At 39.7% G+C, this 24,943-nt stretch overlaps 1 protein-coding gene across 9 annotated transcripts in view; it reads right to left on the minus strand.

The window, feature by feature from the left end:
- Positions 1 to 24,943, minus strand: part of LOC115094349 (zinc finger protein 211-like) — a 113,131-nt gene that overhangs the window by 46,408 nt on the left and 41,780 nt on the right. For 7 of the 9 annotated variants that reach the window (XM_029607306.1, XM_029607307.1, XM_029607310.1 and 4 more), the window contains 4 exons: positions 21,059 to 21,172; positions 13,764 to 13,877; positions 8,986 to 9,084; positions 1,904 to 2,017 (listed from right to left, as the gene is read on the minus strand). In XM_029607306.1, coding sequence (XP_029463166.1) covers positions 1,904 to 2,017; positions 8,986 to 9,084; positions 13,764 to 13,877; positions 21,059 to 21,172 — 441 coding nt within the window. Of the gene's footprint in view, positions 1 to 1,903; positions 2,018 to 8,985; positions 9,085 to 13,763; positions 13,878 to 21,058; positions 21,173 to 24,672; positions 24,792 to 24,943 lie in introns of all 9 variants that reach the window. The other 2 variants (XM_029607313.1, XM_029607308.1) reach the window with 2 other exon arrangements.

Consider the following 24,943-nt stretch of genomic DNA (forward strand, 5'->3'; position numbering starts at 1 on the left):
GTTCAAGATTAGTTATGTTGGTTCACAAACAAACTTGACGCTAGGCCCCTCCCCCCCAAAAAAACCCCTCTCCTTTTGTATTTTATGGGTACATATACAGCTTTGGGCAGACATTCAAAGTTGATATGCCTCTTTTTGCTGATGGACAGAAGAGCACTGGTAAAAAGATATAAATTCCAGATTGGCCTGATGGTCCAAGACTGGTTTCCAAAAACGTTAGGAAATCCTGGGACACAAAAATATGTTGTTGTCTCTGAAAGATCAGTATGATCAATTGGGTACCCTTTGTGGAATCATATACTGCATCAGCATCGGACTCTTTTCAGAAGGGACTGAGGAAATTAAAAGTTTTATTGTATCCCTCTGCCCAATTTAACTTATAATATTCTTTGAAATTATTAAACTGATTTTTACTATGTTGCAAGAACAAAGATAGAGCAAATCTCAAGTTTTCCTAATTTTCAAAAATGTATGATCCTTTATCAGTAATAAAATGTGCTGGGCTTGTAGATAATTCTAATTAGAATTTAGGTCATGCAGATATGACCTGTTGACTAGTCATGACCTAAGATATATGTTGCTGGAATTAAATACAGACATGAGACTGTGATTGGTCAAATTAAAGTAAAATTCTAAGACATATTTTACTGAATCATGCTGATTTTGTATCTAGAAACAATATATGTCTTGCTGTATGTAATGGCTTTTAGAACGTCCACTAAGAGTCTGTTCAAAGTATGGTCTTCATGTAATATTGTAATATTACATGTAAAATAAATTTGATAGCATTGTATTGGAACAGATTTATCCTTGTCTTTAGTTTTGTGGAGCAAATAAGAAGGAAAAGATAAAAGAAATCTCCACATGGCCCATGATATTACTCCGAATTGGATCTGATAGATGAGTAACAAGGTATAAAAAAAAGTGGTAATGACAGGCCCCTTCAATAACACTTTGATGGCTCAGGTAGGGGGTGTGTGGGGGAAAGGGAGATGTCTACTTACAGTTTATTGCTCATTGTCCATAACAGAACAGTTTGGAAATAGTTCCTGGAACTGAGACCTAGTTTTATTTGGTTAAGATGGATAACACAAATATGGAAGCAATTTCCCTTTATGTCATTTACATTATCTGGATATATATATGTTGAGTCTCAAGCATAACTGTGTATGCTATACAACAGAAAACTTCAATAAAGATAAAGTTTAAAAATAAATATTGAATAGAACTGGATTCAGAACCCATCATATAAGCACTCCATTAATTACGCCAAGAAAGAAACATTAACGCCATTTACCAGTACCCTCTGGTGCCTATCCCAACTCATAACCTTAAAACCTATCCTTAAGCTGCTCAGCTTATTTATAAGACTTCTGCATGAAACAATGTCAAAGGCCTTACTGAAATTTAAATATACTACATCCACTCCATGTTCCTTATCTAATTCTTTGGATACCTAGTTAAAGAAGCTGATCATATCTAGTTAAAGAAGCTGATCATATCATATTTATTTAGCATATAAAAATGCTAAATAAATAAATAAATAAATAAATAAATATCTGACCAACATTTTCTTCTGGAAAAACTCATGCTGCCCTGGATGCTATAAAGCTGCTGGATTCAAACTATTCCAAGATTTGAAATATTTACTACCTTATCCTTAAGTAGTGACTTCATTAGATAATTATTATGTTGGCCAATAAAATGCATCACAGATGAAGAATCCAGTTATCTCCAAGACCAATACAACTATTAGAATTCTATACTTTTGTCAGCAATAGGAATGAACAGTTCTATATACATGGAACAAAAATCCCTCTAGCTCTATGTAATCATCAAAAACATTTAAATTTACTAACAATCAGGAAATCATTTAAAAAATAACCTGTTCCATGGTTCTTACCTGTGCTGGGACTGTCTGTATTTTCTATTACATCAGAGTCCTCATGATCCCTAAAAAATAGCTCATCCCCTATTTTAAGTTCTAGGATACTGTCCGGACTGGCAACTGGATCCCCTGCAATTAAAGAGAGACATTATGAATATGATTCCACATTCTATCAAGCATCTGTTCTCAAATATTTGAAAAGGGATTTTTAATTAGAGCTACTGTAAAATGTTTTACTTTTCCTATTGAGGTCCTCGAACATTTCAACTTTTGTGCAATTCTGAGAAAAATACTTCATTGGACTCTACTGAAATTTCAGGGAGGACAAGGCCATCATAGAAAAACTAAATAATTTGCTTTGGTCTTCATTGCAAAGGATGTTGGGCAATTACCCATAGCAGAACTATTCTTTCTAGGTAAGAATCAGGCCTGGTAATACCGGGTGTGCAAGCTGTGCAACCGGACAGGGCGGCATACCCGAGAGGACAACGCAAGGGTTCCACCAGGAGCAGTGAGAAGCCCATGTGGCCACCAGTGAACCCCATCCCACTGGCGGCAGAAATCCGGCTGAAGAAGGAGCTCATTTTGCGGCTCCTTCTGTGCGGGCCAGCCCAGCGGTAAACACTCGCAGTGCTAGCACTTCCTGTATGTTCATCTTGTGCATCGCAAAATGAGCATACAGGAAGAAGTGCTAAACTCACAAGTGCTGTATACCATGGGACCAGCCGGCACACGAGCAGGAGCCATAGGAAGGACTTCAGCTATACTGAAAGCAATCTTACCTCTCCCAAGGGTGGCAGCAGCAGAAACAGCAGAAGAGGAATAAGAGACCTGTGGACTCTGCCTGCATAAAGGTTGCTTGTATGTGAATGGGAGCATGTTTGAGAGCGATGTATGTGTAAATGGCAGCTTGCCAGTGGTGGGGGGTGTGCACGTGTGTGAATAGGAACTGGCCTGGATAAGAGTGTGTGTGTGTGTGAATGGGAGCCTGTCTGGCTGGGATGGGTGTGAGTGTGTGAATTAGAGCCTGCCTGGTGGGGGGCTGTGTGTGAATAAATGGGAGCCTATCTGGGGAGGGATGGCTGTGTGTATGAATGGAAGCCTGTTTGCTGGGGGAGGTTGTGGTGTGGGAGAGAATGGAAGCCTGCCTGCTGGGGTGTGTGTGTGTATGTGAATGGGAACTTGCCTAGGGTGGATGGATGTGTGAGTGTGAATGGGAACCAGCATGGGTGTATTTCAATGGGAGCCGGCCCTGGAGGTGGGGATGTCAAAAAATGTTATGCCATCTCCATCAATCTACCTCAAACTCAGGGTGACTGGAAATCAAAAGTTTTCAAGTATGCAAAGCGGGGGATTTTTCCCTTCTTGTTTTACTTATTTTGTGTTTGTTGGGTCTGCCATTTAGAAATATTTTATTGCTGTTTGGAAATTTTAAAAACTTTTTATATATGAGTTCTTAATTATTGGTCGTTTTTCTATTTGGTTTGGCAATATTCTTTTTATTAGTATTGTTCATTATGATTGATTTATATTTCCTTATTCATTTGTTTGATTTACGAGGACTGGTGATGCTTCTGTATTTCCATTGCTGTATTGCAGAGAGAGTCTGGCTTGTTGCAGTTTCCAGTTCAGCTTCTATCTACATGTTTCTGTTTATACTTTATGGTCTCTTTATTCTCTATTTGGTGAGAGCTTGTCTGTGTTCTTCATGATTAAGCAAGCCAAGGTATTCTGCTAGCATGTATAGTTTCTATGTAGTAATTTAGAACAGTTTGGTTTGTTCTGCTTTCCTAATAGGAGGTATTTTGAGGTCCGGTATAATATTTATCTTTTCATAGATAGGGTTGTTCCTGTTTGAGTGATTGCAGTTAGTACTGTTGTGTTATGGGAATTTTACTATATTGCTGTCATTCAGTTTACTAAGGCTATCCAAGTGCCAAACCCACACCTAACAGTTGTTACAATAGGCCTAATACTATATGGGCTCCAAGTGTCTTTTTTGCAGGGTTTTCTGGGTGACATCACATCAGTGCATATTTTTACCTACAAAAAAAACTGGTGCCAGCTACAGGGCCTAGCTGGCACCAATTTTATGGACTGGTCAGTAAGGCAGGAGAACCTGGGATCAATTCCTGCACAATATAGAAATGTTGGACCTGAGATGTCAATTTTGGCAGTTTAGAGAAAGTAGGGTTTTTTTTGGCAGCGACAGGGGGGGGTCTGAGACAGAGTGCAAGACTGACAGTTTCTATTATGTGTTGGTTATTGGGGAAGACAACAAAAATTGTATATTTAAAAAAACGGGAGGGTGGGCAGCACAGAACTTTTTAACACAGGGCAGCAAAAATGTTAGCACTGGCCCTGGTAATAATTCAGCAGAAAAGCAAATCACTGACGAGCTACTCAAGCAGGGTAGGCTACTCCAGTCCTCAAGTGCCACAAACAGATCTGAATTTCAGGATATCCACAATGAGAACTGCATGAGATATATCTGCATACAATGGAAGCAGTGCATGAAAATATCTCTCAAGCCTATTCATCACTGATATTTTGAAAACCAGACCTGTTTGTGGCATGTGAGAAACAGAGTGGACTACTTCTGTCCTGGAGCAAACTGATAAATTAAATAGTAGCAGATGACCAGGACTTGATGATATTCATCCCAGCATTCTAAAGAAATGCAAATAAACTGCAGACCTACTACTGACATTCTGCAACTGATCATTGAGAATTGGAAGAGAGCCAACGTATTACCAATTTTGTAAAAAAAAAAAAAAAAAAAAAGGGCAAGAGCCAAGATGGCGTTGAAGCTTTAGCATCCTGCAACCTGAGCTCAATGTAGGTCTTTGTGTTTTCCCTTCTCTCTTAACCATACTGGAATAAAAATGAACACGACAAAGAATAATTGTAAGGGTTACCCTGCAGTTCATTCTACTTCGACCAGTAGCTGTTGCTTTAAATGTTTGTGTTGCCAGAGTTTCAGGAGCAGTTCACCAGCTGAATTTAAATGCAACTTTTATTCTGAAGGTACGTGCACTTCCTCCATCACTGAGCTGCTTGCCAAATGCAGGATTCTTTGGCAAGCTGGATGCCTTAAAACTGGCATCAGGAGATAAGCCTGCAGGATGTCCTTGCTTGGAACAGAAAGACTCAATGAAGCTGTAGGACGGATTCCAGGGCTGCTGACCAACGAGTGAATCAGACTACTTGGGGTTTGTTTTTGGGCCTGAAGAGTCTGTAAGGGCCTTAGTCACTTTGGAAGAGAGCTCCTGTCTCCCCTTCACATCTACTCCATACTCTTGCAGAAAGGAAAACTGTACTGGTTAAGCCAAATGTGATCCCCTTGGAAGCTATATGAATCTGGGAAGATGCTATGCAGAGTTACAACTTAAAGTCCAGATTCATGGGACAGATCTGAACGACTATGCTGAGTAAAACAGGTGCATAAGATCAGAGGGTTGACTCACTACAAACTACTTGCTCTGTTGCAGTTCAAGATGGATCTGGCTGTCCACATTGGAGACACCTGAAAATCATTCAAGGTGTTTCAGTCTGAGAATACTGAATTTTCCAAGATCTCATATTATTTCTGCAATTAAAGTATTATCTGAGGCAATCATCCCAACTACTAGAATTTATTTGCCTGGGAAAAAGGACAAAAGTCCAGTAAAAAATACTGCCCAGGAAAAACAGTCAGCAGATAGGCTTAACTTCATATAGATCCTGTAAAGCTCAGAAGAGGAGGAATCCACAAGGGCTACATGCCTTGTTTTATTTGTCCTAGAGCCAAACAGGGACTGGATCCTAAGTCTTTTTTTTTTTTAAACACAGAAAAAGCTTTATTTGGGGGGGATCAGAAAGCTTCCAAACCTCTTTAAGGTAACACAAAGAGAAATAAAGCAATTTCTGTCAAGTATTAATGAGGTATTTTCTCTTGGCCCTTAATTCTCTTTCACATCCTTGCAAAAGTTTAAAGAGAAATACTGGTTACTGAGAAATTGAGCTAAAGAAAACAAAAAGACAATGACATTTAAAAGGAAAATGGCCTATTAAAAACAAAGATTGTCAATGACAACCATGCTCTTGAACCAGATTTGCATTTTAATTACCTTGGTTGTAACATTACTTTTAGTTAAGACAATGAAATTACATCAATTCCAATCAATGTGTTACCATCCATAGCACATTAACAAGGAAAACTAGAAGAGAAACATAACTTAAATTTTATAATGTTATGGCATTACCAATCGTATTCTATTGATGCAAAACACACATAATAAAGATGTTCGAATTCAAGCAGCAGGAATGATTTTTTTTTTGACCTGGTAGTTTCTTCCTGCTCCTTTGTATTCCAGCTCAGTCAGAATCAGGGCTGGGATCTGATGCCATGAGCCTTCCATCACAGCTATCTGGAGATTTCCTCCCTATATCCCCCACCTATTCCCAAAATACCTAGACTCGTGGTTGCACTGATGGTCTTGGGCCAGAGATTATGCACCAGGGTTCCTTTCAGAATCCTGCCTCCAGGGGTCATGCTTAAGCAATGACCATGACTTCCTCCTCCCCAGAGGCCATGAACTCTGCCTTCGCAGCATCCCTAGCCCCAGCTGACAGAGGGAACGGAAGAGTCGATTTAGGGATCAAATTGAGGACCTTCAGCATGGTAATGCACAGCACTTACAAAATCTTAAAACATTTTCATTGCTCAATTGAAACAAATCAAAAAATTTAATTTCTCAAATAAGAAATTTATCCTGGAGGATGTGTGACCTGCAGCGGTGAAAATACTGAATGAAAAAAAGATTCAGCATCCGCGGGGTGGTATGATGGTCCAAATAACTGAAACTTTAAAGGTATTCTCTGTATTAGATTTGTTTCATTTGAGCAGTAAAAATTTTTAAAGATTTTGGTTGCAACCATTTTTGCTACAGTTGTTTCGTTTACACTTATATTTGAACTTTTTTTGCATATTGCGCAACACTTGCCATCTGAGCCACCAGGCTGGCCCAGAAATAAAATTAAGATCAGTTAAAGAACATAATAGACAAGATAGTACTATCTTCATTCCTAATCCTATGAAATCGATATTCAAGGGGTTTGTCCGGGTAACTCAGTTTCAAATTTCTCATTCCAGGCCCATGGCTAAAATGTTTCCTGCTAGCAATGATATTCAGCACTAACTGGGTAAACTCAGAGTAAGTCTGGTTAGAGAAAAAGCTGTCCTAAAGTTAGTTGGGGTAACTTTGCTAATGTGATTTTTTTCAAAGGTGTAAATAAGCGTATGGATAAAGGTGAGCTGGTTCAGACAGTGTTAAAGAATCCTCAGGAAATGAAGTAGTCATGGAACAGAAGGCAATGTACTTTTATAGAATGATAGAGGCCAGGAAACAGAGTAAAATTAAATGGTGAGCTTTTCACTGGAGAGAGGTGAACAAGGGAGTGCTCCAGGGATCTGTACTGGACCAGTATTTAACATATCTATTAATTTATTTATTTACGTAGTTTTGTAAACCGACATTCATTTAGAAAACATCACATCGGTTTCCATTTAGCATAACTTAGCAACAGAACTTTACAATTGTCAAAAATTAAAGAACAAAGAGATTGATAAATACAGCTAGAAGAAAACTACGGTAGATTGTTAAATATAACACTTGTATAACAATTTGGGAAATAACTTAGAGGTGGTAGAAAATTGTATAAATACAGGAAATTGAGATTAGGGATTTAAAGCGAGGAATGTACAAAGCGTTCGCTAAATAAAGCTCATTAATAAATAATATAATTAATAAATAAAGCTCATTAATAAATAAATGATATGGAAAAGGGATTGTGGTGATCAGATTTGCAAATGACACAAAATTGTTCAAAGTAGTTAAAGTGCAAGCAGACTGTGAGAAAATTCAGGAGGAACTTGACAAACTGGGGAACTGGGTATCTAAATAGCTGATGAAATTTAATGTGGACAAATGCAAAGTGATGCCCATATGAAAAATCAATCCCAGCCATTTCTTCACAATGCTGGGAAATGTATTAGTTACTTCTTTTTTTTTTTTATTGAACTATCACCTTATAGTTTTTTGACGACCTTTATTTCCACACATGCAAGTGAGCTTACAGCAACCATGAATAATAAACTGAAATCCTCAGCTCACTGTCTAGCAACAATTAAAAAAAAAAAAAAATGTTAGGAATTATTTGCTTGATGTGACCACATCTTGAGTACTATGTGCAGTTCTAGTCACCCCATCTTAAGAAAAGATATAGGAGTACTAGAAAAAGTAGAGAGAAGATCAACAAAAATAATAAAAGGATATGGAATGGTTCTTTAAGAAGAAAGCTGTAACAGGTTAGAACCCTTCAGCTTGGAGAATAAATGACAGAGGGGATATTAGATTTATAAAATCATGAGTGGTGTGTGGAACAAGTTAAGAAGGATAGTTATTTACTATTTCACATAGTACTAGGAATAGGGGACATGCGAGAAACTAACTGGTAGCACACTGAAAACAAATACAAGAACATATTTTTTGAGTAAATGCACAATGATGCTGTGGAATTTGTTGCTGGAGGATGTAGTCAAGGCTAGTAGCATAGATCAGGGGTGGACAATTCCAGTCCTCGAGGGCCGCAAACCAATCAGATTTTCAGGACATTGCTAATAAATAAGCATGAGAGAGATTTGCATGCACGCTGCCTCAGTTGTATGCAAATCTATTTCATGCATATTTATTAGGAATATCCTGAAAATCTGACTGGTTTGTGGCCCTTGAGGACCGGAATTGCCCACCTCTGACATAGATGGATTTAAGTTTCTGGAGGACAGGTTCATTAACAGTTAATAACCAGACAGGCTTGAGGTTCTTCACCTCCAAGTGAACTGAATTGACAACTGTCAGAGACAGGATGCCAGGCTCATTGAAGCAATGGTTTCAACTCAGCATGGCACTTCTTAAGTTCTCCTTATAATTTTCAAGAACTAAATTCTATTTCAATAAAGTGCTAACCTTTATCCACAAAAAACTTATTTCATTTCTTTCAGAAACATTATCTATTATCACATAAATTTCCTGAAAGCTCAGGTTTTTTTCGCTCACTTGTGAAGAAGCTAGTAGAGTCCTGATCATCCATGGGGTACGCTTCCTCCTCCGACTTCATGCTTAATGAAAGAATAGAGGTGATAATTTGATGATCTGCTATTGAAAAGAAACAAAATTCTATTATAATGCAAAATATCTATTGAGCATTTCTGACAAAAAGACTATAAAATAAAGCAAATAGTGCATCCACATTGCACCATGTCTAGGAAGAAAGATTAATTTGGGGTGATGGATTCCTAGATATTTCTGCCACAGGTGATATTTCAATCAGTGCTTTATTAATAGTTTTGCAGAAGTGAAAAATACTCTTCCTGATGCTAATCCGGCCCAGTCCTATTCTCTGCCGCAAACCACTTAACGCCAAGCCATCTGTCCTTATTTTCTACATTCTTTACTTCATCTGCCATTCTGTCTTCTGCCCTGTCCACTGCTCCTGAGATTCAAAGTTGTCTTCTTCTCATCCAGCCATCTCCACTATCCCTGACAGAACCTCATCCTTATTGCTGTCGCCCCACCTCCACGTCTCTTCTCTGTATTCTCCTTTTCCTCCTCCTACTCTCAGCTGGGGATATTAATCCAAGCCTGGTCCTCCAAGGCAATTTGTATCCCATCTGTGTATATTAAACTGTTAAACCTCTAATCTTATCACTATTCCCCCATCTCATTCCCTCTTCTCTTCCCTTATGTCCCTGTAGAATGCCCACTCTATTTTCAACAAGCTTGCCTACATTCAGGACCTCTTTCTCTTTCATACTCTTTCTCTTCTTACTTAAACTGAGACTTGGTTTTCCTGGAGGTTATCTTTTCTCACATACTCCTTGCAGAGTAGGCCACAGTGGTAGTATTGTACTACTGCGCTCTCCCTCCTGTAGGTTTCAAGCCCTTCTTCCATCTCAACCCCACTCTTTTTTTCTCCCTTTGCAGCCACTCTATCTGCTTATTCACCCCACTACCTCTCTTAGGAGCCATCATTTATTGACCCCTCACTGATAAATCCCCCTCCTCCTCTCTCATCAACTTTGATTCCTGGTTTTGCTTCTTCCTTAAACCAACCTCCCCTTCCCTTATGCTTGGGAACTTTAACCTCTACACTGATGACACCTTTGATTCTTATATATCAAAACTCTTTGCCTTACCTCCTCAATTGATCTCCAACTCTGCTCTTCCACCCCTACTCACAAGCATGTCCATTGTCTCGAACTAGTACTTTCTTCCAACTGCAGTCTCTCAGACATCTCCACCTCAGTTCTTGCCCTCTCGAGACCATCATCTGATAACTTTCACACTAAACTATAGTCCCCACAACCTCATCCAATCACCACCAGTACCTTCAGAAATCTCTAGCCTGTTGACCCTTGTATCCCTCTCTATTGTCTCATCTCTCCTCTTATCCCCTATGTTGTCTGAATCAGTTGATGAGGCAGATTCTTCTTGCAACACTATAATTTTCTCTACTTTAGACATACTTGCCCCTCTCCTTACCCATCCTGTAAAACACACCAAACCTCAGCCTTGACTCACCCCCTAAAATTAACTTTGTGTGTTCCTGTGCCTCCTTTGTAGAATGTCTCTAGCTAAAATCCCGTGCCCATGCTGACTTTATATATATTTCCAATTCATGCTGATCTCCTTCCAGTCTGCTATCGTGATTGCCAAATGGACATAGTAGTCTTGCTTGGCAAACTCCTGCACCGAAACCTTGCCATCTCTTTGCTACACCCACTTTTTCTCAAACTTCCTCGCGCCCCATCATATCTTCATTCTTTGTCCATATTATGGATGTCTACTTCTATGACAAAGTTCACAAAATTGGTCTCACGTTCTCAACCAGGTCATCTCTACTTCCCTCTCTCCCACTTCATTCTCTGCCCTTCCTCTGGGCCTCTGCCACCCTCTACTCCTTTTCTGAAATTGCAGTGGAGGAAACTGTCCATCTTCCCTTACCCTCCAAATCCACTATTTATTATTCTGACCCCATTTCCAATGATATATTTATGGCTAAAACCAAAGGCCTTTACTCAATCCTTATCCTCCCTGACCTGTCTGCTGCTTTTGACACTGTGGATCACAACCTATGCCTTGTTGCTGTCCTCACTTGCATTTTGAAATTCTATCCTGTCTTGGTTCTATTCTTACTTCTCCCATCGCATTTTTAGAATGTCCTCTGGTGGATCCTCTACTGCCATCCTATTATCAATTGCCTTAAGGTTTTGTCCTAGGCCCTCTTCTCTCTATATACTAATTCCCTTGGTGCTCTGATCTCCTCCCAAGGCTTTCAATGCTATCTTTATGCTAATAATTCCCCAGATTTACCTCTCTACACCAGAAATTTCATTAGAAATCTAGTCTCAAATCTCAGCCTGCTTGTCTGACATTGCTGCTTGGATGTCCCACTGCCACCTTAAACTCAGCATGACCAAGACAGAACTCCTTATCTTTGCTCCAGATCCATTCCCCCCCCCCCCCTTTTCTCTATTTCTGTGGATAACACTGTAATCCTCCCAATCCTGTCAGTCCATAATCTTTGGGGGGGGGGGGGGGGGGCGCATCTTCGGCTCCTTTCTCTCCTTTCTACATATATCCAAGATACTGCTAAAATTTGTTGTTTCCTTAAGACCGTCCCTTCCTTTCTGAACACATTACCAGAACCCTTGTCTACTCTCTCATTACCTTCTGTTTAGATTACTGCAACCTGCTCTTTACAGATTTCCCAGTAAACCGTTTCTCTCTGCTACAATCTAACCACAATTCAGCTGCACAACTTATCTTTTGCCAAAGTCGCTACACCCACATAACCACTTTCCAAAAGTCAGTATATTGACTCGCTATCTATTTCTGCATACAATTCAAGCTCCTCTTACTTGCTTACAAAAGCCTTCACTCTGCAGCTCTTCACTATCTCCTCTCCTCACTCCCTACATCCCTTGTGAACTCAGCATATCAGGCAATTCAATTCTGTCTATGCCCTTCTCCTCTACTGCCAATTCTCAACTCCATGCTTTCTACCTGGCAGTACTGTATGCTTAGAATAGACTTCCTGAGCTGGTATCTCATGCTCCCTATCTTGCCTTATTTAAATACAGTAAACCCATCTTTTTTAGGCTGCTTTTAAAATCTTGACTTCTGATTATCCCATTTACAGTCTTATTAATTGTAACCATTTTCTTAATAAATGAAATTCCCAAAGTTTCTCTAGCTTTGTACATATGTCTTGATTAGATGGTAATCTCTACTGAGCATGGACTGTGTCTTATGTGTTTTTGTACAACACTGTGTATATCGAGTAGTGCTACAGAAGTGATAAGGAGTAAAAATAGTAGTACTGAATTCCAAGGTTTGTGCACAAGTGATTTTAGATGCTGAATTGTAGCTAGACAATTCCAATGTAGTTAAACCTTGCTTTGCAGAACTATGTATTGTCAGATATTTCCACCCTTATCTTATAATGATCTAGCACTACAATATATGCATTTATTACAAGCCACTTAGATTACTGTAATTCATTGTATATAGGTTTAAACCCAGTTCCAACTCACCAGACTACAGTTTCTTCAAACTAACATGGCTTGCATTTTATTGGGTTTGAAACTGTGTGATCGTGTCTCCTCAGCATTGTGTTCTTTACATTGGCTTCCGGTCTCATAGAGTTCAGTTTAAAGTCTTGTCTCTGATTTTTAAAGTCCTCAATATCTGAAGAGGTTGCTTGTCAGTTTACACCCCTGTAAGAATTTTACACTCTTCTCAGTAGTTTCCTCTTGGAGGTACAGAGGGGCTAAGACTTTCAGAGACAAGAAGAAGGCCTTTTCATGTACTGGCTCCTGCCTATGAAAATGTATTTCATAGGAGCTCTGGGTGATAAGAGTACTTAAATTATAGAAAGTTACACAAATCCTGGCTTATTTCTCTAGCCTTCAATTAATCTGTTAAATTCTGTTTCCTGAGTTTATTTTAGCCTTTGCCTACATTACTACTTTTGTTTCTATGATCTGCACTGAATTTATATTTTGCATTAGATTCTGCATTCTATTTGACTTTGTATGATTACATTTTAATTTTGAATGTATTGTAACCCGCATAGTGTCTCTAACTAGACAGGTAGCATAGAAATGGAAAAGATAAATAAATGAATGCCAGGCTTATAGTTTGAGTCCCTAGGTTCTATCAATAAGATGATTCTTCCTAGTTAATAGTTAATTTCTAACAAGTGTTTCTCACAAATACAACAAATTACTAGTCTCAGAATCTGGCATACAGCGCTGTACAATTTAAGCAACATTGTCCTTTAAATGATTATTTTGCCTTGTCAGGCTTTAAATATTTAACATACAACCTTCTAGGATCTTTTTACTTTGTTTTAGCAGTAGACTAACAACTTCATTGACCCCAGTAAAAATTCCCTGGTTGGTGTGTAATTGCTCCATCTCTGAGCAATTCCAGCAGCGTCCCACAGCACTAACAAGCTGAAAATGATGTTGCCAAATTGTGTTAGTGAAACTTTTAAACCCAAAGTCTATGGGCTGAGGAGGTGAAGCAAGGCATAAACAGATATCTATACCACAGAGATCATTGATACTGAGTAGGGAAGGCAGAGCACAATTATCATCACCAAACATGAGCATGACAACACAGCAACAGTACAAGCAGTGCAAGTTCTTAAAGGTGAAGAGATACTGTTTTAGGGAAGGAATTAGCATGGATACAAGATATTTTTATGCCTGCGATGGATACCCCAAGGTGCCTGTCCTTTGCTTACCTCTTAATTAGTTCTCACTTACTTGTGATGGGATCATTACTGCATTCTTTTCCCTCAGAGTCATGTAAATCCTTTAAATTGGGATCTTCCTCTTGTTTAATTCGGAAAAAAACATCAGGACTATGACTCTGATAACCTGTTAGAAAAACAAACTTTTTAATTTAGCAAATTTTTGTTTTTAGAAAATTCTCGCCATCTAAAAATGGCAGCTTAGCTAACACCACACAGAGTTTCTTACCTATAACATGTTCTCTGAAGACAACAGTTCAGAGAAGTCACACAAGTGGCTCCCTTGACTGCTCATTGAGCAGTGTGAATTTTCCAGAGCATTCTGGTAAAGACTAAAAGTCTTTACTGCACATGCATGGGACTTGCTGTAGCGTGGTTCCTCTGCAGCTTCTTTCAGTTTCTGTTTTAACCAAGCATAAAGGAGAATACTCCCAAAAGAACAAAGGAGGGTTTGTGTGTCCGATTAACTGCTGTCTTCAAAGAACACCTGTTACAGGTAAGAAAATTTGCTTTATTTGATAAGTGATACTCAACTAAACACGGCTAACAGCAGTTGCCAATGAAAAAAAAATATGTTTTTGTTGAGGACATTCCCTTTTCTTCATTTTGTTCTCAACTAAAAACCCTAAACAAAAAGAAATGAAAAAGAAGACAACCTGAAACCATAAAACGGCTTAAAAAGTAAAAAGAGTTAGGCTCTTACCCTCAAAAAATTTTCCCTGCACCGCGAACCTGCGCTCCACCCTCGGCTAGGGTCGGCCCCCCCCCCCCGCACGGTCGGCGTCGGCCCTTCAGGGCCAGGGGAGGTGGACACCTAAATAGACTCTCGCGAGGACGATGGACGGAAACGAAGGAGAAAAGAAAATAACTGACTGGAAGGGAACTGGTAAGCCCGCCCCGGAAACCCCGACGTCTCCCTCGGCTCCCCCAGAGCCCTTTAAAACGGCAGAGACGGCCCTAGGCGTCGCACAACTCCAAACAAAGCACCCACCTGTTTTGTCAACCGGCAGCTCAGTCCTACCTCCAGACGTAGCCACCCACCTACCCACCATCATTCATTCAACCACTCCACTTGCATTCTGCATCGCTCCTTTCTCCTAGCTGAGCTACACCTAGCAGAATCTTTCAACGGACTCACCCCACAGCCAGCACTCATCGGACTCAACGGACTCACAGACCAGCACTCAACGGACTCACAGACCAGCACTCAACAGACTCACAGACCAGCACCCTTCGGACTTACATACCCTTCGGACTCACAGACCAGCACTCAACGGACCTCCAACTCTAACCACACTCAATCACATCAGACAGACAAACGAACTCTCATCAACTACCCCTAATAACCCTTATACAAAAAAAAAAATGTTTCTAGCTCGCTCATCCAAGCACCAACAACCTTAGCTAAGAACATCACTATACAGAAGTACCAAAAAACCAATATCTTCAACTCTCCCTCACAATTACCTTCATTTCCTACACCACCTGCGGAGCCAATATGCTAACCTACCCCATCCCCATCATCCATCACCACTACTCTCACAACTTGAGACTGCTACAACGTCCCTTAAGCCACTCTAAGAGATCACTCATCCCCATCATGATTTCACCTCTCACCCAGCTATTAGGACTCACTTTATTTTCTCTGACACTCTTCAACGCCCAATCCCTCACTAAGAAAACCCACATCCTCAATGACTACCTACTTGATTCCAAACCAGACATCTGTGCCATCACAGAAACCTGGTTAAAAAGCTCTGACACTCCCCTTATAAACCAACTACCGATACACCTCTTCGACTTCTTCTCAATCCCAAGACTCAAAAAAAAAGGAGGAGGGCTTCTACTAGCCGCCAAGAAAGAATTCTATCTAACACAGCAACCAGTCAAGACCCCCACAAAAAAACTGGAATTAGGTCTGTTCAAGTCAAAACATATCCAAATTCTTTTGGTTTACGCTCCACCAGGTATACTCGACACCGAAGCCTCCCTTCTCATAGAAACTATCGCCAAATACATCAACACAGACTCTCCGGCTATGATATTGGGGGATTTCAATCTTCATGTTGATGCCTCACCTCTCTCTCCTAATGTTGAATCCTTACTCTCAACTCTCAGAGCCATGGGTTTTGAACAAATCATCAATAAACCAACCCACAAAGCAGGACACACGCTCGATCTCATATTCATTAATGCTAACCTGTCTTACTATAACTCTCCAGACTGCACCCCTGTACCTTGGTCGGACCACTCCCTGATATCAACTACTCTCTCCACCAAAGTAAATCCTATTGAATCTCAACCTCAATCTACCATCCACTTCCGGAAAGCATGTCCCTCCGACACTCTTAGCGAACATCTAACTAAAGTTCTTCCTAATATGGATATCTCCAACCCCAACGCGGCCCTTCTCTCTTGGAGCAACATCACGGAATCAATAGCCAACAAACTCTGTCCTAAAATGACGAAAACCATCAATTGGTCACAAAAAAAGAAACAACCTTGGTTCTCCCCAGAACTTAAACTGATGAAGCTAGACCTCAGACACAAAGAAGGCTTATGGCGTAATAACCCCAACACCACAACTCTATCTGATTACAAACGTACCCTCCATTTCTACAAGATCTCTATTCTACAGACAAAAAAAAAATTCTATGCAAGCAGAATCCACGATATACAATACGATGCCAGGGCCCTGTTTTCCTTCGTATCCCAACTCACAAAACCTTCTGCCCCTACTATCCCAGATGAACAGGCTCAATCAAAAGCCAATGAACTAGCACGCTTCTTCCAAGATAAAATCACAAACACACTGGCACTTCTTCCCACTAACCCAATGACCCCAGCTCTAGACTCCAATCCCACCCATCATTCCAGAGCCACCTTAGACTCCTTCGAACCTACAACCACCTTGGAGATAGAATCAACCCTTAAAAAAATGAAACCATCCAGCCATCCGACGGACCACATCCCTACTAAACTTTTGCTCCTCATCCCCAGCACCATCTCTAGAGCACTGACTAACTTCATAAACTGTTCCCTAACTCAAGGAAACTACCCAGATGAGCTAAAAACTGCATCTCTCAAACCCCTCTTGAAGAAACACAACTTGGATACAAAAGAACTCTCCAATTACAGACCTATATCCAACCTTCCGTTTCTAGCAAAGCTCACAGAGAAAATTGTGAACACACAACTCTCTGACTACCTCGAGGAACATAAAATACTATACCCCTCACAGTACGGTTTCCGGAAATCCTCCAGCACAGAAACCCTCCTCATCTCCCTATCAGACCACATCCTTCTGGGTCTTGACAAAGGGCTTTCATACCTACTGGTCCTCCTAGATATCTCAGCGGCTTTCGATACGGTAAACCATGCCATTTTTCTAAACCGTTTATCTGACATTGGAATTGCTGGACTCGCCCTCAGATGGTTCAACTCTTTCCTCAAAAATAGAAGCTACAAGGTTAGAGTCAACAACAGAGAATCACCAACTTATAAAGCAACACTAGGTGTCCCACAAGGCTCTTCTCTATCCCCGACCCTCTTCAATATCTACTTACTGCCCCTCTGCCATCTGCTCACAAACCTAAAACTAACACATTACCTCTATGCAGATGATGTGCAGATATTGATCCCCATAAAAGATTCTCTGCCAAAAACCCTTGACTACTGGGAAAATTGCCTGAAGTCCATAAAAAGCCTCCTCTCTAGCCTGAACCTGGTTCTAAATGCATCCAAGACGGAAATCCTTCTTATCTCCCCTGAACACTCGACCAACACCGACATTACAGCTCTGGACCCACAGATCTCTCAAACTAGAGATTTAGGAATTATACTAGACAATCATCTGAATCTAAAGAAATCAATTAATAATATCACCAAGGACTGTTTCTATAAGCTTCAAGTTTTAAAAAAAAAATCAAACCTCTTTTCCACTTTCAGGACTTTGGAACCATCCTTCAATCCACGTTATTTTCAAAAACAGACTACTGCAATGCCTTACTCCTGGGGCTCCCCATTTCAGCCACAAAACCTATACAAATGCTCCAGAACGCAGCAGCCAGAATCCTAACCAATACCAACCGCCGTGCTCACATTACCCCCATCCTTCGAAACCTACATTGGCTGCGAATAAAATATAGAATTAAATATAAAGCTCTCACTATAATCCACAAATCTATCCACCAACAGCTCACACTAGACCTTCAGAACCCTCTCAAACACCTGCTCGTCCGAAAGACCCATCAGAGAAGCTTATAAAGGAACCCTTCAAGTCCCACCTTCAAAATACACCCGTCTAAAAACCACCAAAGAACGTTCCTTCTCCACAGCAGGCCCTGTCATCTGGAACAGACTTCCGACTGACCTAAGACTGGAACCTTGCCTTCATACCTTTCGAAGACAACTGAAGACATGGCTTTTCCTCCAAGCCTTCCCCTAGTCAAAATGACACTTCGGACTCAGCCTAAGGAATGAGTTAATTACTAATCTCATAACCCGTTGTATATTATTTATTTGTTGCTAATTCCGCTCTACCTTTCTTCCTGGCTACTTTAGCCCCCAAGTTCAATGCCCTTGTTTTATGTAACTTTGCTTGTTTCAGCCTTCTTGTTTGGTTACACTTGTTTATCCCCTAAGTTCCATGTAAACCGGCCTGATGTGAATTCTATTCGTGAAGTCCGGTATAGAAATATATATTAAATAAAATAAATAAATAAAAAGGCCATAGAAGATGGACAGTTCAAACCTAGCATCCCAACGAAAGGCTATAAACAGAAATCACATGAATGTGTGGACTGATCTCCATTTGCGCTTTTCAAATCTCTAGGTAGATAGACCTTAGATTGGCAGCTAGTACTGCCATGGGTTTAGACAAGTCCCTCTAAGGTCAATCCTATTCTTGTGTAACAAGATGCATGCTACTAACTGGAAATGATGTTTTTGTAACCACATTGCCAAGACTATTAGTATCAATGGTAGCCTGCCTGACACCCAGTTTCCTGCTAAAAATTCAAAGGGGAGGGGTTAATGCAGCAAAAACAAAGTAATAATGAAGAGCCAAAAACAAAAAAAAACCAACTAGGAAAAAACATTTTTGGGCAAATGCCAGGAGGAAAAATTAGTTCTAATAAGGAAGACATGGAATCTGCTAAAAAAATGCCTGACATATCTGGCAGAAAATAAAAACTGAAAAACTGCAGAGTCACCATAGCACAAAAATTACACTCATTCCAGTTCGTGCCATGTATGATCGTAAGAACATACGAATATTAGAAATGCCATGTTAGATCAGATCAAGGTCCACTTAGCCTAGCATCCAGTCTCCGACAGTGGCCAATCCAGGTTGCAAGTATTTGGCAGATCCCATAAAGTAGATCTATTTCCTGTGAGTAACTCCCAGGGATAGCAATGGCTTTCCTTAGTCTATCTGGCTAACAATGTGTTATGAACTTTCCCTCTAGGAACTTGTCCAAATCTCTTTTAAACCCTGCTATGCTAGTCAACCACATCCTTTGGCAACAGATTCAACAGCTTAATTGTATGCTTAGTGAAAAAGTACTTTCTACTATTTCCTTTAAATCTGCTAGTTGCTAGTTTTAGTATTTTTGAAAGGATAAATAACCATCCTTTATTTATCCATTCCACTCCATTCATGATTTTATAAACTTCGATGATGTCCTTCAGCCGTCTTTTCCAAGCTGAAGAATCCTAGGCTGCATAGCCTCTCATCATATGTTACACCCGTTGGTCGCAGAAGGCTGCGAACCTCTCATACTCACCTCTTTCTTCAGTTCTCTGACTCCACTGGGGAGAGTGGCGGCTTCGTCCAGCTACCGCCGTGCTTCCTGGCGTTCCCGGGTCGGCGTGGGTGCTGCCGACCGCCATCTTGCCTCCGGAATCACATAGGCGCGCACAGTGCGGTCTTAAGCCTTGCCTGGCGGGAACCTTGAGGGCGTTCCCCTCTGATGACGTCTACAACCCTGGATACTTAAGCTGACTGCACCTGACCACTGACGACTTGGCAACGAGTCATTGCTGATTCCGCACTCCATGGACTTCCATTCCAGACGCCTTGGACGTTCTCCTCGCTGGGTACCTGCTCCTCAGGGGCCCTTCCTTGCTATTGGCTATCCGCTCCTTGGAGGGCCTTCACCCTGGGATCTACCCTTCTCCTAGTTCCCTCATGCCTTTGCTGAAACGCTTCTTTTGTGAGTACCTTGCTTCTCCAGGTTTCCATTGCTTTCCAGTGTACCCCGTGCTGCGGGCAACTACCGAGTTCTACTTCTGGATCTCCGCAATCTACACCTCACACTGTGGACCCGGCTCTACCAATCTCTGTGGGAATCCTCATTGGTGTAGCCTGCCCTACAGGCCACTACCATCTCTGCTTCAACTGAGGACCTCGCTGGTGTACCCTGTGTTACAGGCCACTACCAGACCTTCGCTAAGTGAGTACCCTGTCGGTGTAGAAACACTAATCAAAATGAAGAGTATTACCGCTTCTTCCTTCAATAATAAACAAATAAACAATGAAATATTGCATCAACATCTAGTTAGACCGGAAGACCTTGTATACGAGATACTTCGTCTGGCTTGCTGATGCAGCTTCAGCCCTTATACATAATTATATAAAAATTTTAAAAAATACACCGTTTTGAAATTGATGCAATATTTAATTGTTCATTATTGAAGGAAGAAGCTGTAATACTCTTCATTTTGATTAGTTTTTCCCTTTTTTCTTATACTTGAATACATAACTAACCAGACTATTTATTGGACTATAAGACACACTTAGGGAAGGCGGCCTAAAATTGCTCTCTGTGTCTTATGGTCCAATAGTACTGTTCCAGGCCAGCGTTTTGCTCAGGTGAATTCTATGCATCCCCATCCCCTACATCCACACCTAAAGCAGAACTCTAGGCAGTGTATCAACAATGCCATTTTCTTGTATATACCAGAGTGCTGCCTTATGGGATTTTTCTCATGTAACATATTTATCAGATTATAAGACCTTCAAAACCATCATGCACCTTACAGTCAGATGAATACAATATCTCTAAGTAGGTAATAATGCTATAGACATCAGATAGCAACCTGGTCTGGGTCTTTGACTTAAGTCAGACAACTCCAAATAAAACATGAAGACTCTGACAAAGGACCATTACAAATAAAAACATTCTACTAACAATTGTCAGGGAAAAATGTATTAAAGTTAATGGGATAAAAATGTGGAATCACCTGTAACTACTTTTCTAACCCATATCTCTAAAATCAAAGAAAGATCATAAAAGGATTACTCACATGGGAGAGGATACTTCATTCTTTCTCTTCCCTCTGAACCACAAGGGTCCCACAAATATTGTGACTTATCTTTTTTAATTCTAAATACAACACCAGGATTACTAATGGTGTGGCCTGAAAGAAAGACAAATGTGTTTTAGAATATCCACTGTACTATAGTCATAGCTCATTCCTCTCTTATAGGATTACAGATACTTTGGCAATGCTCTTCTGCATATTTTGTTGGTTCGGTGACAAGTAACCATTGCCCTGTAAGGCTATTTCTTTTTTTTTTTTTTAAGAAATAAAGTATAATGGTCTCATTGTAGTCGAGCACAACATGTGTTATGGGACTACTGTAGAGTTGAACAGAGTCCACTGTTCCAAGAAATTAAAGGGAGCAGTCATAAAGGACAAAAAAGGTCCTTTTATATAAAATTATATATGTCATTAGGCATTTCTTTTAAACGTCTCCTCAGGGTAAGTTGCCAGAAGGTAGACATCAAGTGCATCAAGGTAGACATCAAGGTAGACATCAAGTGCATCAAGGATATTTCATACTTAAGCAGAAGTTTAAGTATGAAATATCCTTGACCAGCTCCATGATCCAGACAGAACGGCTAGCAAATCATAAAGTGTATGACAGCTGCACATCCTTCTGGAGGAAAGCATGGAAGGAACACATTGGTTCACTCACTGGAGACTTTTTCAAGCTGTACCACAGCTGAACATCCCCTCCCCCTTTGCTCTCTTTTTGCCCATTCAATATAATAAATATAATTCAGTAAATCTGTTTGATGTTCACCGCTTTGAACATGATATGGCTATTGTAGTCAATAAAAGCAGAATAGATACATAAAGTCATCATCCTTTGTCTTTATGTACCTTCAAAATAAAGGTGACAGAAAAAAGATAACTGTTGTACAGGACATGCACAATCTGCTCAAGTGCTGCAAAGATACATGTGCTAAAAAAAAACATTTCAAACAATCCCTTGTGGGGAAGAAAGGAGAGTAAGTTGATGCAGAGATTCTGATAAAAGAATTCAGTGGTTGCAATATACTGTATGTGTCAGGTGCAAGTGTACGTCTGCATGCAAAGTCAAGTGCCTGCAGGCGCAGGAATAAAGTCACACCCAGAGAGGATCTGTACATACACACAAAGAGCATGCATGAGGAAATACAAGGATAAAAACATGGACAGGAAGATATGAGTATGTGGAATTAGCAGGAGCTGGCATTCACTGTACAACAGCAACATCCAAAGATAGAATTTAGGGTATAAATATACCAGGTTCTGAAGGAAACAATAGCCTGTGCCCCCTGCTGCAATGCCTGGGTTATTGAGGGAGGAGGGTGGAACCCAATGAGAGAAAACCTCAGACAGCCCATAAATTAAAGGTTTGTGGCTCCTCAGTTGCAGGACACTCTACCTCCCCCCATTACCAACCCCGAAATATATAATTTGGGGGTTGGGGCAGCTTCCAACTATGGTAGAAATTCAGGTGTCAAAAAAGACAAGCCCAGCCCAAGAAAAAGGTTTAAAATAACAAGGAGGAAAAACTAAGTGAAAATATGCAGAAGGAAAGTTCAACATGTCCAGAAATAAACTGGTAGCTGCCTGCTGAAAACCTAGACTCATCTTTCTTGACTGGAGATACGGAATTTGGTTTGGACTAGGGGACACAAGCTACTTGAGAAATCTACTGACTGGATGACAAAATAATAATTTGCTCAAGTATCTGAATCTTTATTTCTATTTAGCTTTGTGAGGCCTCTATACTTGCTGCAACTAGAAAGGTACAAAAAAAGTAGTAAACTGCCCTCTATTGATGCAAGGACTACCCAAATCGAGCATTTGGGAGTCTTTATGCTTGGAAATTATTTATCTTATTTTTTATAATAAATAGTATTAAATGTACAGTTAAACATCTGTGCCAAAATCTTCAAGCATGTGCGCCTGGAGGAGTCCAGGGAAGATCTTTTTTTTATTGTCAGGGGCCAATACTGTGGATTGCATCATCCCAGCAACTAGGAAACAAAGTAGTCTTAACAGCATTCAGAAAGATGTTAAAGGCCTATCTATTTGCACAACCCTACCAGCTACAGGATCCTAATTAAACTTAGATATTCCTTCCTTCAAGCGCGAGTGTTTAGAAGAGTTTAAGAAATGTTTATGTTCAGGGGCCAATGCTTTGGAATGCACTGTCCCAATAACTTAAAAGCAAAGCAATCCTAGTAGCATTTCGAAAAAAGTTAAAGTCTTTTTATTTTGCACAAGCCTGCCAGCTACTATTTATTGTTAGATATTATACATGATTTTAGTGTTCCATTTATTGGTCAGTTTTATATGTTTTATTGATTTTATTGTTGATGTTTTGATGATGTCATTTGATTTATGTACTGGATTATATATGTTTATCATAAATCACCTAGAACTACAAATAGGCAATAAATAAATGTATAAATAAATAACTCAATTATCTACCAGTAAGACTAAAAACTATGCTATAATATATTAGAGGAGCTGAAAAGCACTAATATTTTAAGCTAAAGATAGATTTAGAGGACATACCCATATCTAACAATCTACAATTCAATATATTATATACAGATGATGTTCTAAGACTTAAAATGCATTTTAAATAAAAACAATATATATTAATAATATAAGACAAAATGTACAGAAGTGACAAAGATCGCCTCTGTACTGAATCAAGTAGCATGGTTGCTGTGTTAGTCCAGTTCAAAGCACAGAAATTAGGGTTAACAAAACATATTATAAGGAGATACTATTTAGTGGGCTAACAATACTTTCAGGAGCTAAATTGACTTTTTTTATATTTGGACTAGGGGAGGAAAAACTCAATTTCACAGCTCTTAATGCATTCCACCCTTCAATTAAGATTCAAAATGGACTACTCTACAGAAACTTAACATCTGTAAATCTGTATACAGAAAAAGGATGGACATTTTGAACAACCTTCACAGTTCCAGCTTTGACAGCAAGCTTCTACCAGAAACTCAAAAAGTAGAGAAAGAAAGAAATCCTCGCAGTATACCAAGCTGCAAACTATGCAGCAGACATCGCAGAACCCCATTATTGCCCACATAGCAAAGACATTCAACACAAGGAAAGCCTAACTCATGTTCCTCCTCCAATGTTTTATATATATATATATATATATATATATATATATATATATGTATTTCAGTACAGAAAAATGTGAAGAGGGATGCTACATTGGCAAGACAGGCCAGAAGTTAAAAAAAAAAAAATTTGTGATCTTCAATCTACAATGTGTAAGTTAATCCAGACCCCAGAGAAAACAGAGGCAGCACCTTGGTAGGTGAGCATTTTCCAGGAGCAGACAACAAACACATCAATGACCTTATGATCAGGATATTAAATGGGAAATGTAACGTAATCCAGAAATGCAAGACTTTTGAAGTTAAAATGATCAGACACTTCAGAATCAACAAGAAACAACTAAACAAGGAATGGGGCTTATTAAACACACTATGATATAAAAATTCTACTGCCTATCACATTCTGATCATTCTAGCACATTAATTCCCTATCCACCCTTTTCCTTTCCCCTTCATACTCTCATTGGAATGCATTTTGGGATTCACTTGTATTTTTCTGTTAATGTCATCGTTGCTCTGACATGCTCATTTTATCTTGATCTGTTGAAGGGCGTAATCAGTGCCTTCTAGAAGTCTTCATGATCTTGCGCATTTTACACATTCTGCTGTATAAAAAATACAAATCAAAATGTGTTAAAGTAGGAGTTGGTTTCACTGATCTATACAACATACTCTACACTTTCATCGTGAAAAAACAATTACAGAAATATTCCAAAATAATTAAGAATAAGAAAAAAAAAAGAAGTTTTGATTGGAT

The sequence above is a fragment of the Rhinatrema bivittatum genome, chromosome 6 (genome assembly GCF_901001135.1).
Source record: "Rhinatrema bivittatum chromosome 6, aRhiBiv1.1, whole genome shotgun sequence".
Taxonomy (NCBI): domain Eukaryota; kingdom Metazoa; phylum Chordata; class Amphibia; order Gymnophiona; family Rhinatrematidae; genus Rhinatrema; species Rhinatrema bivittatum.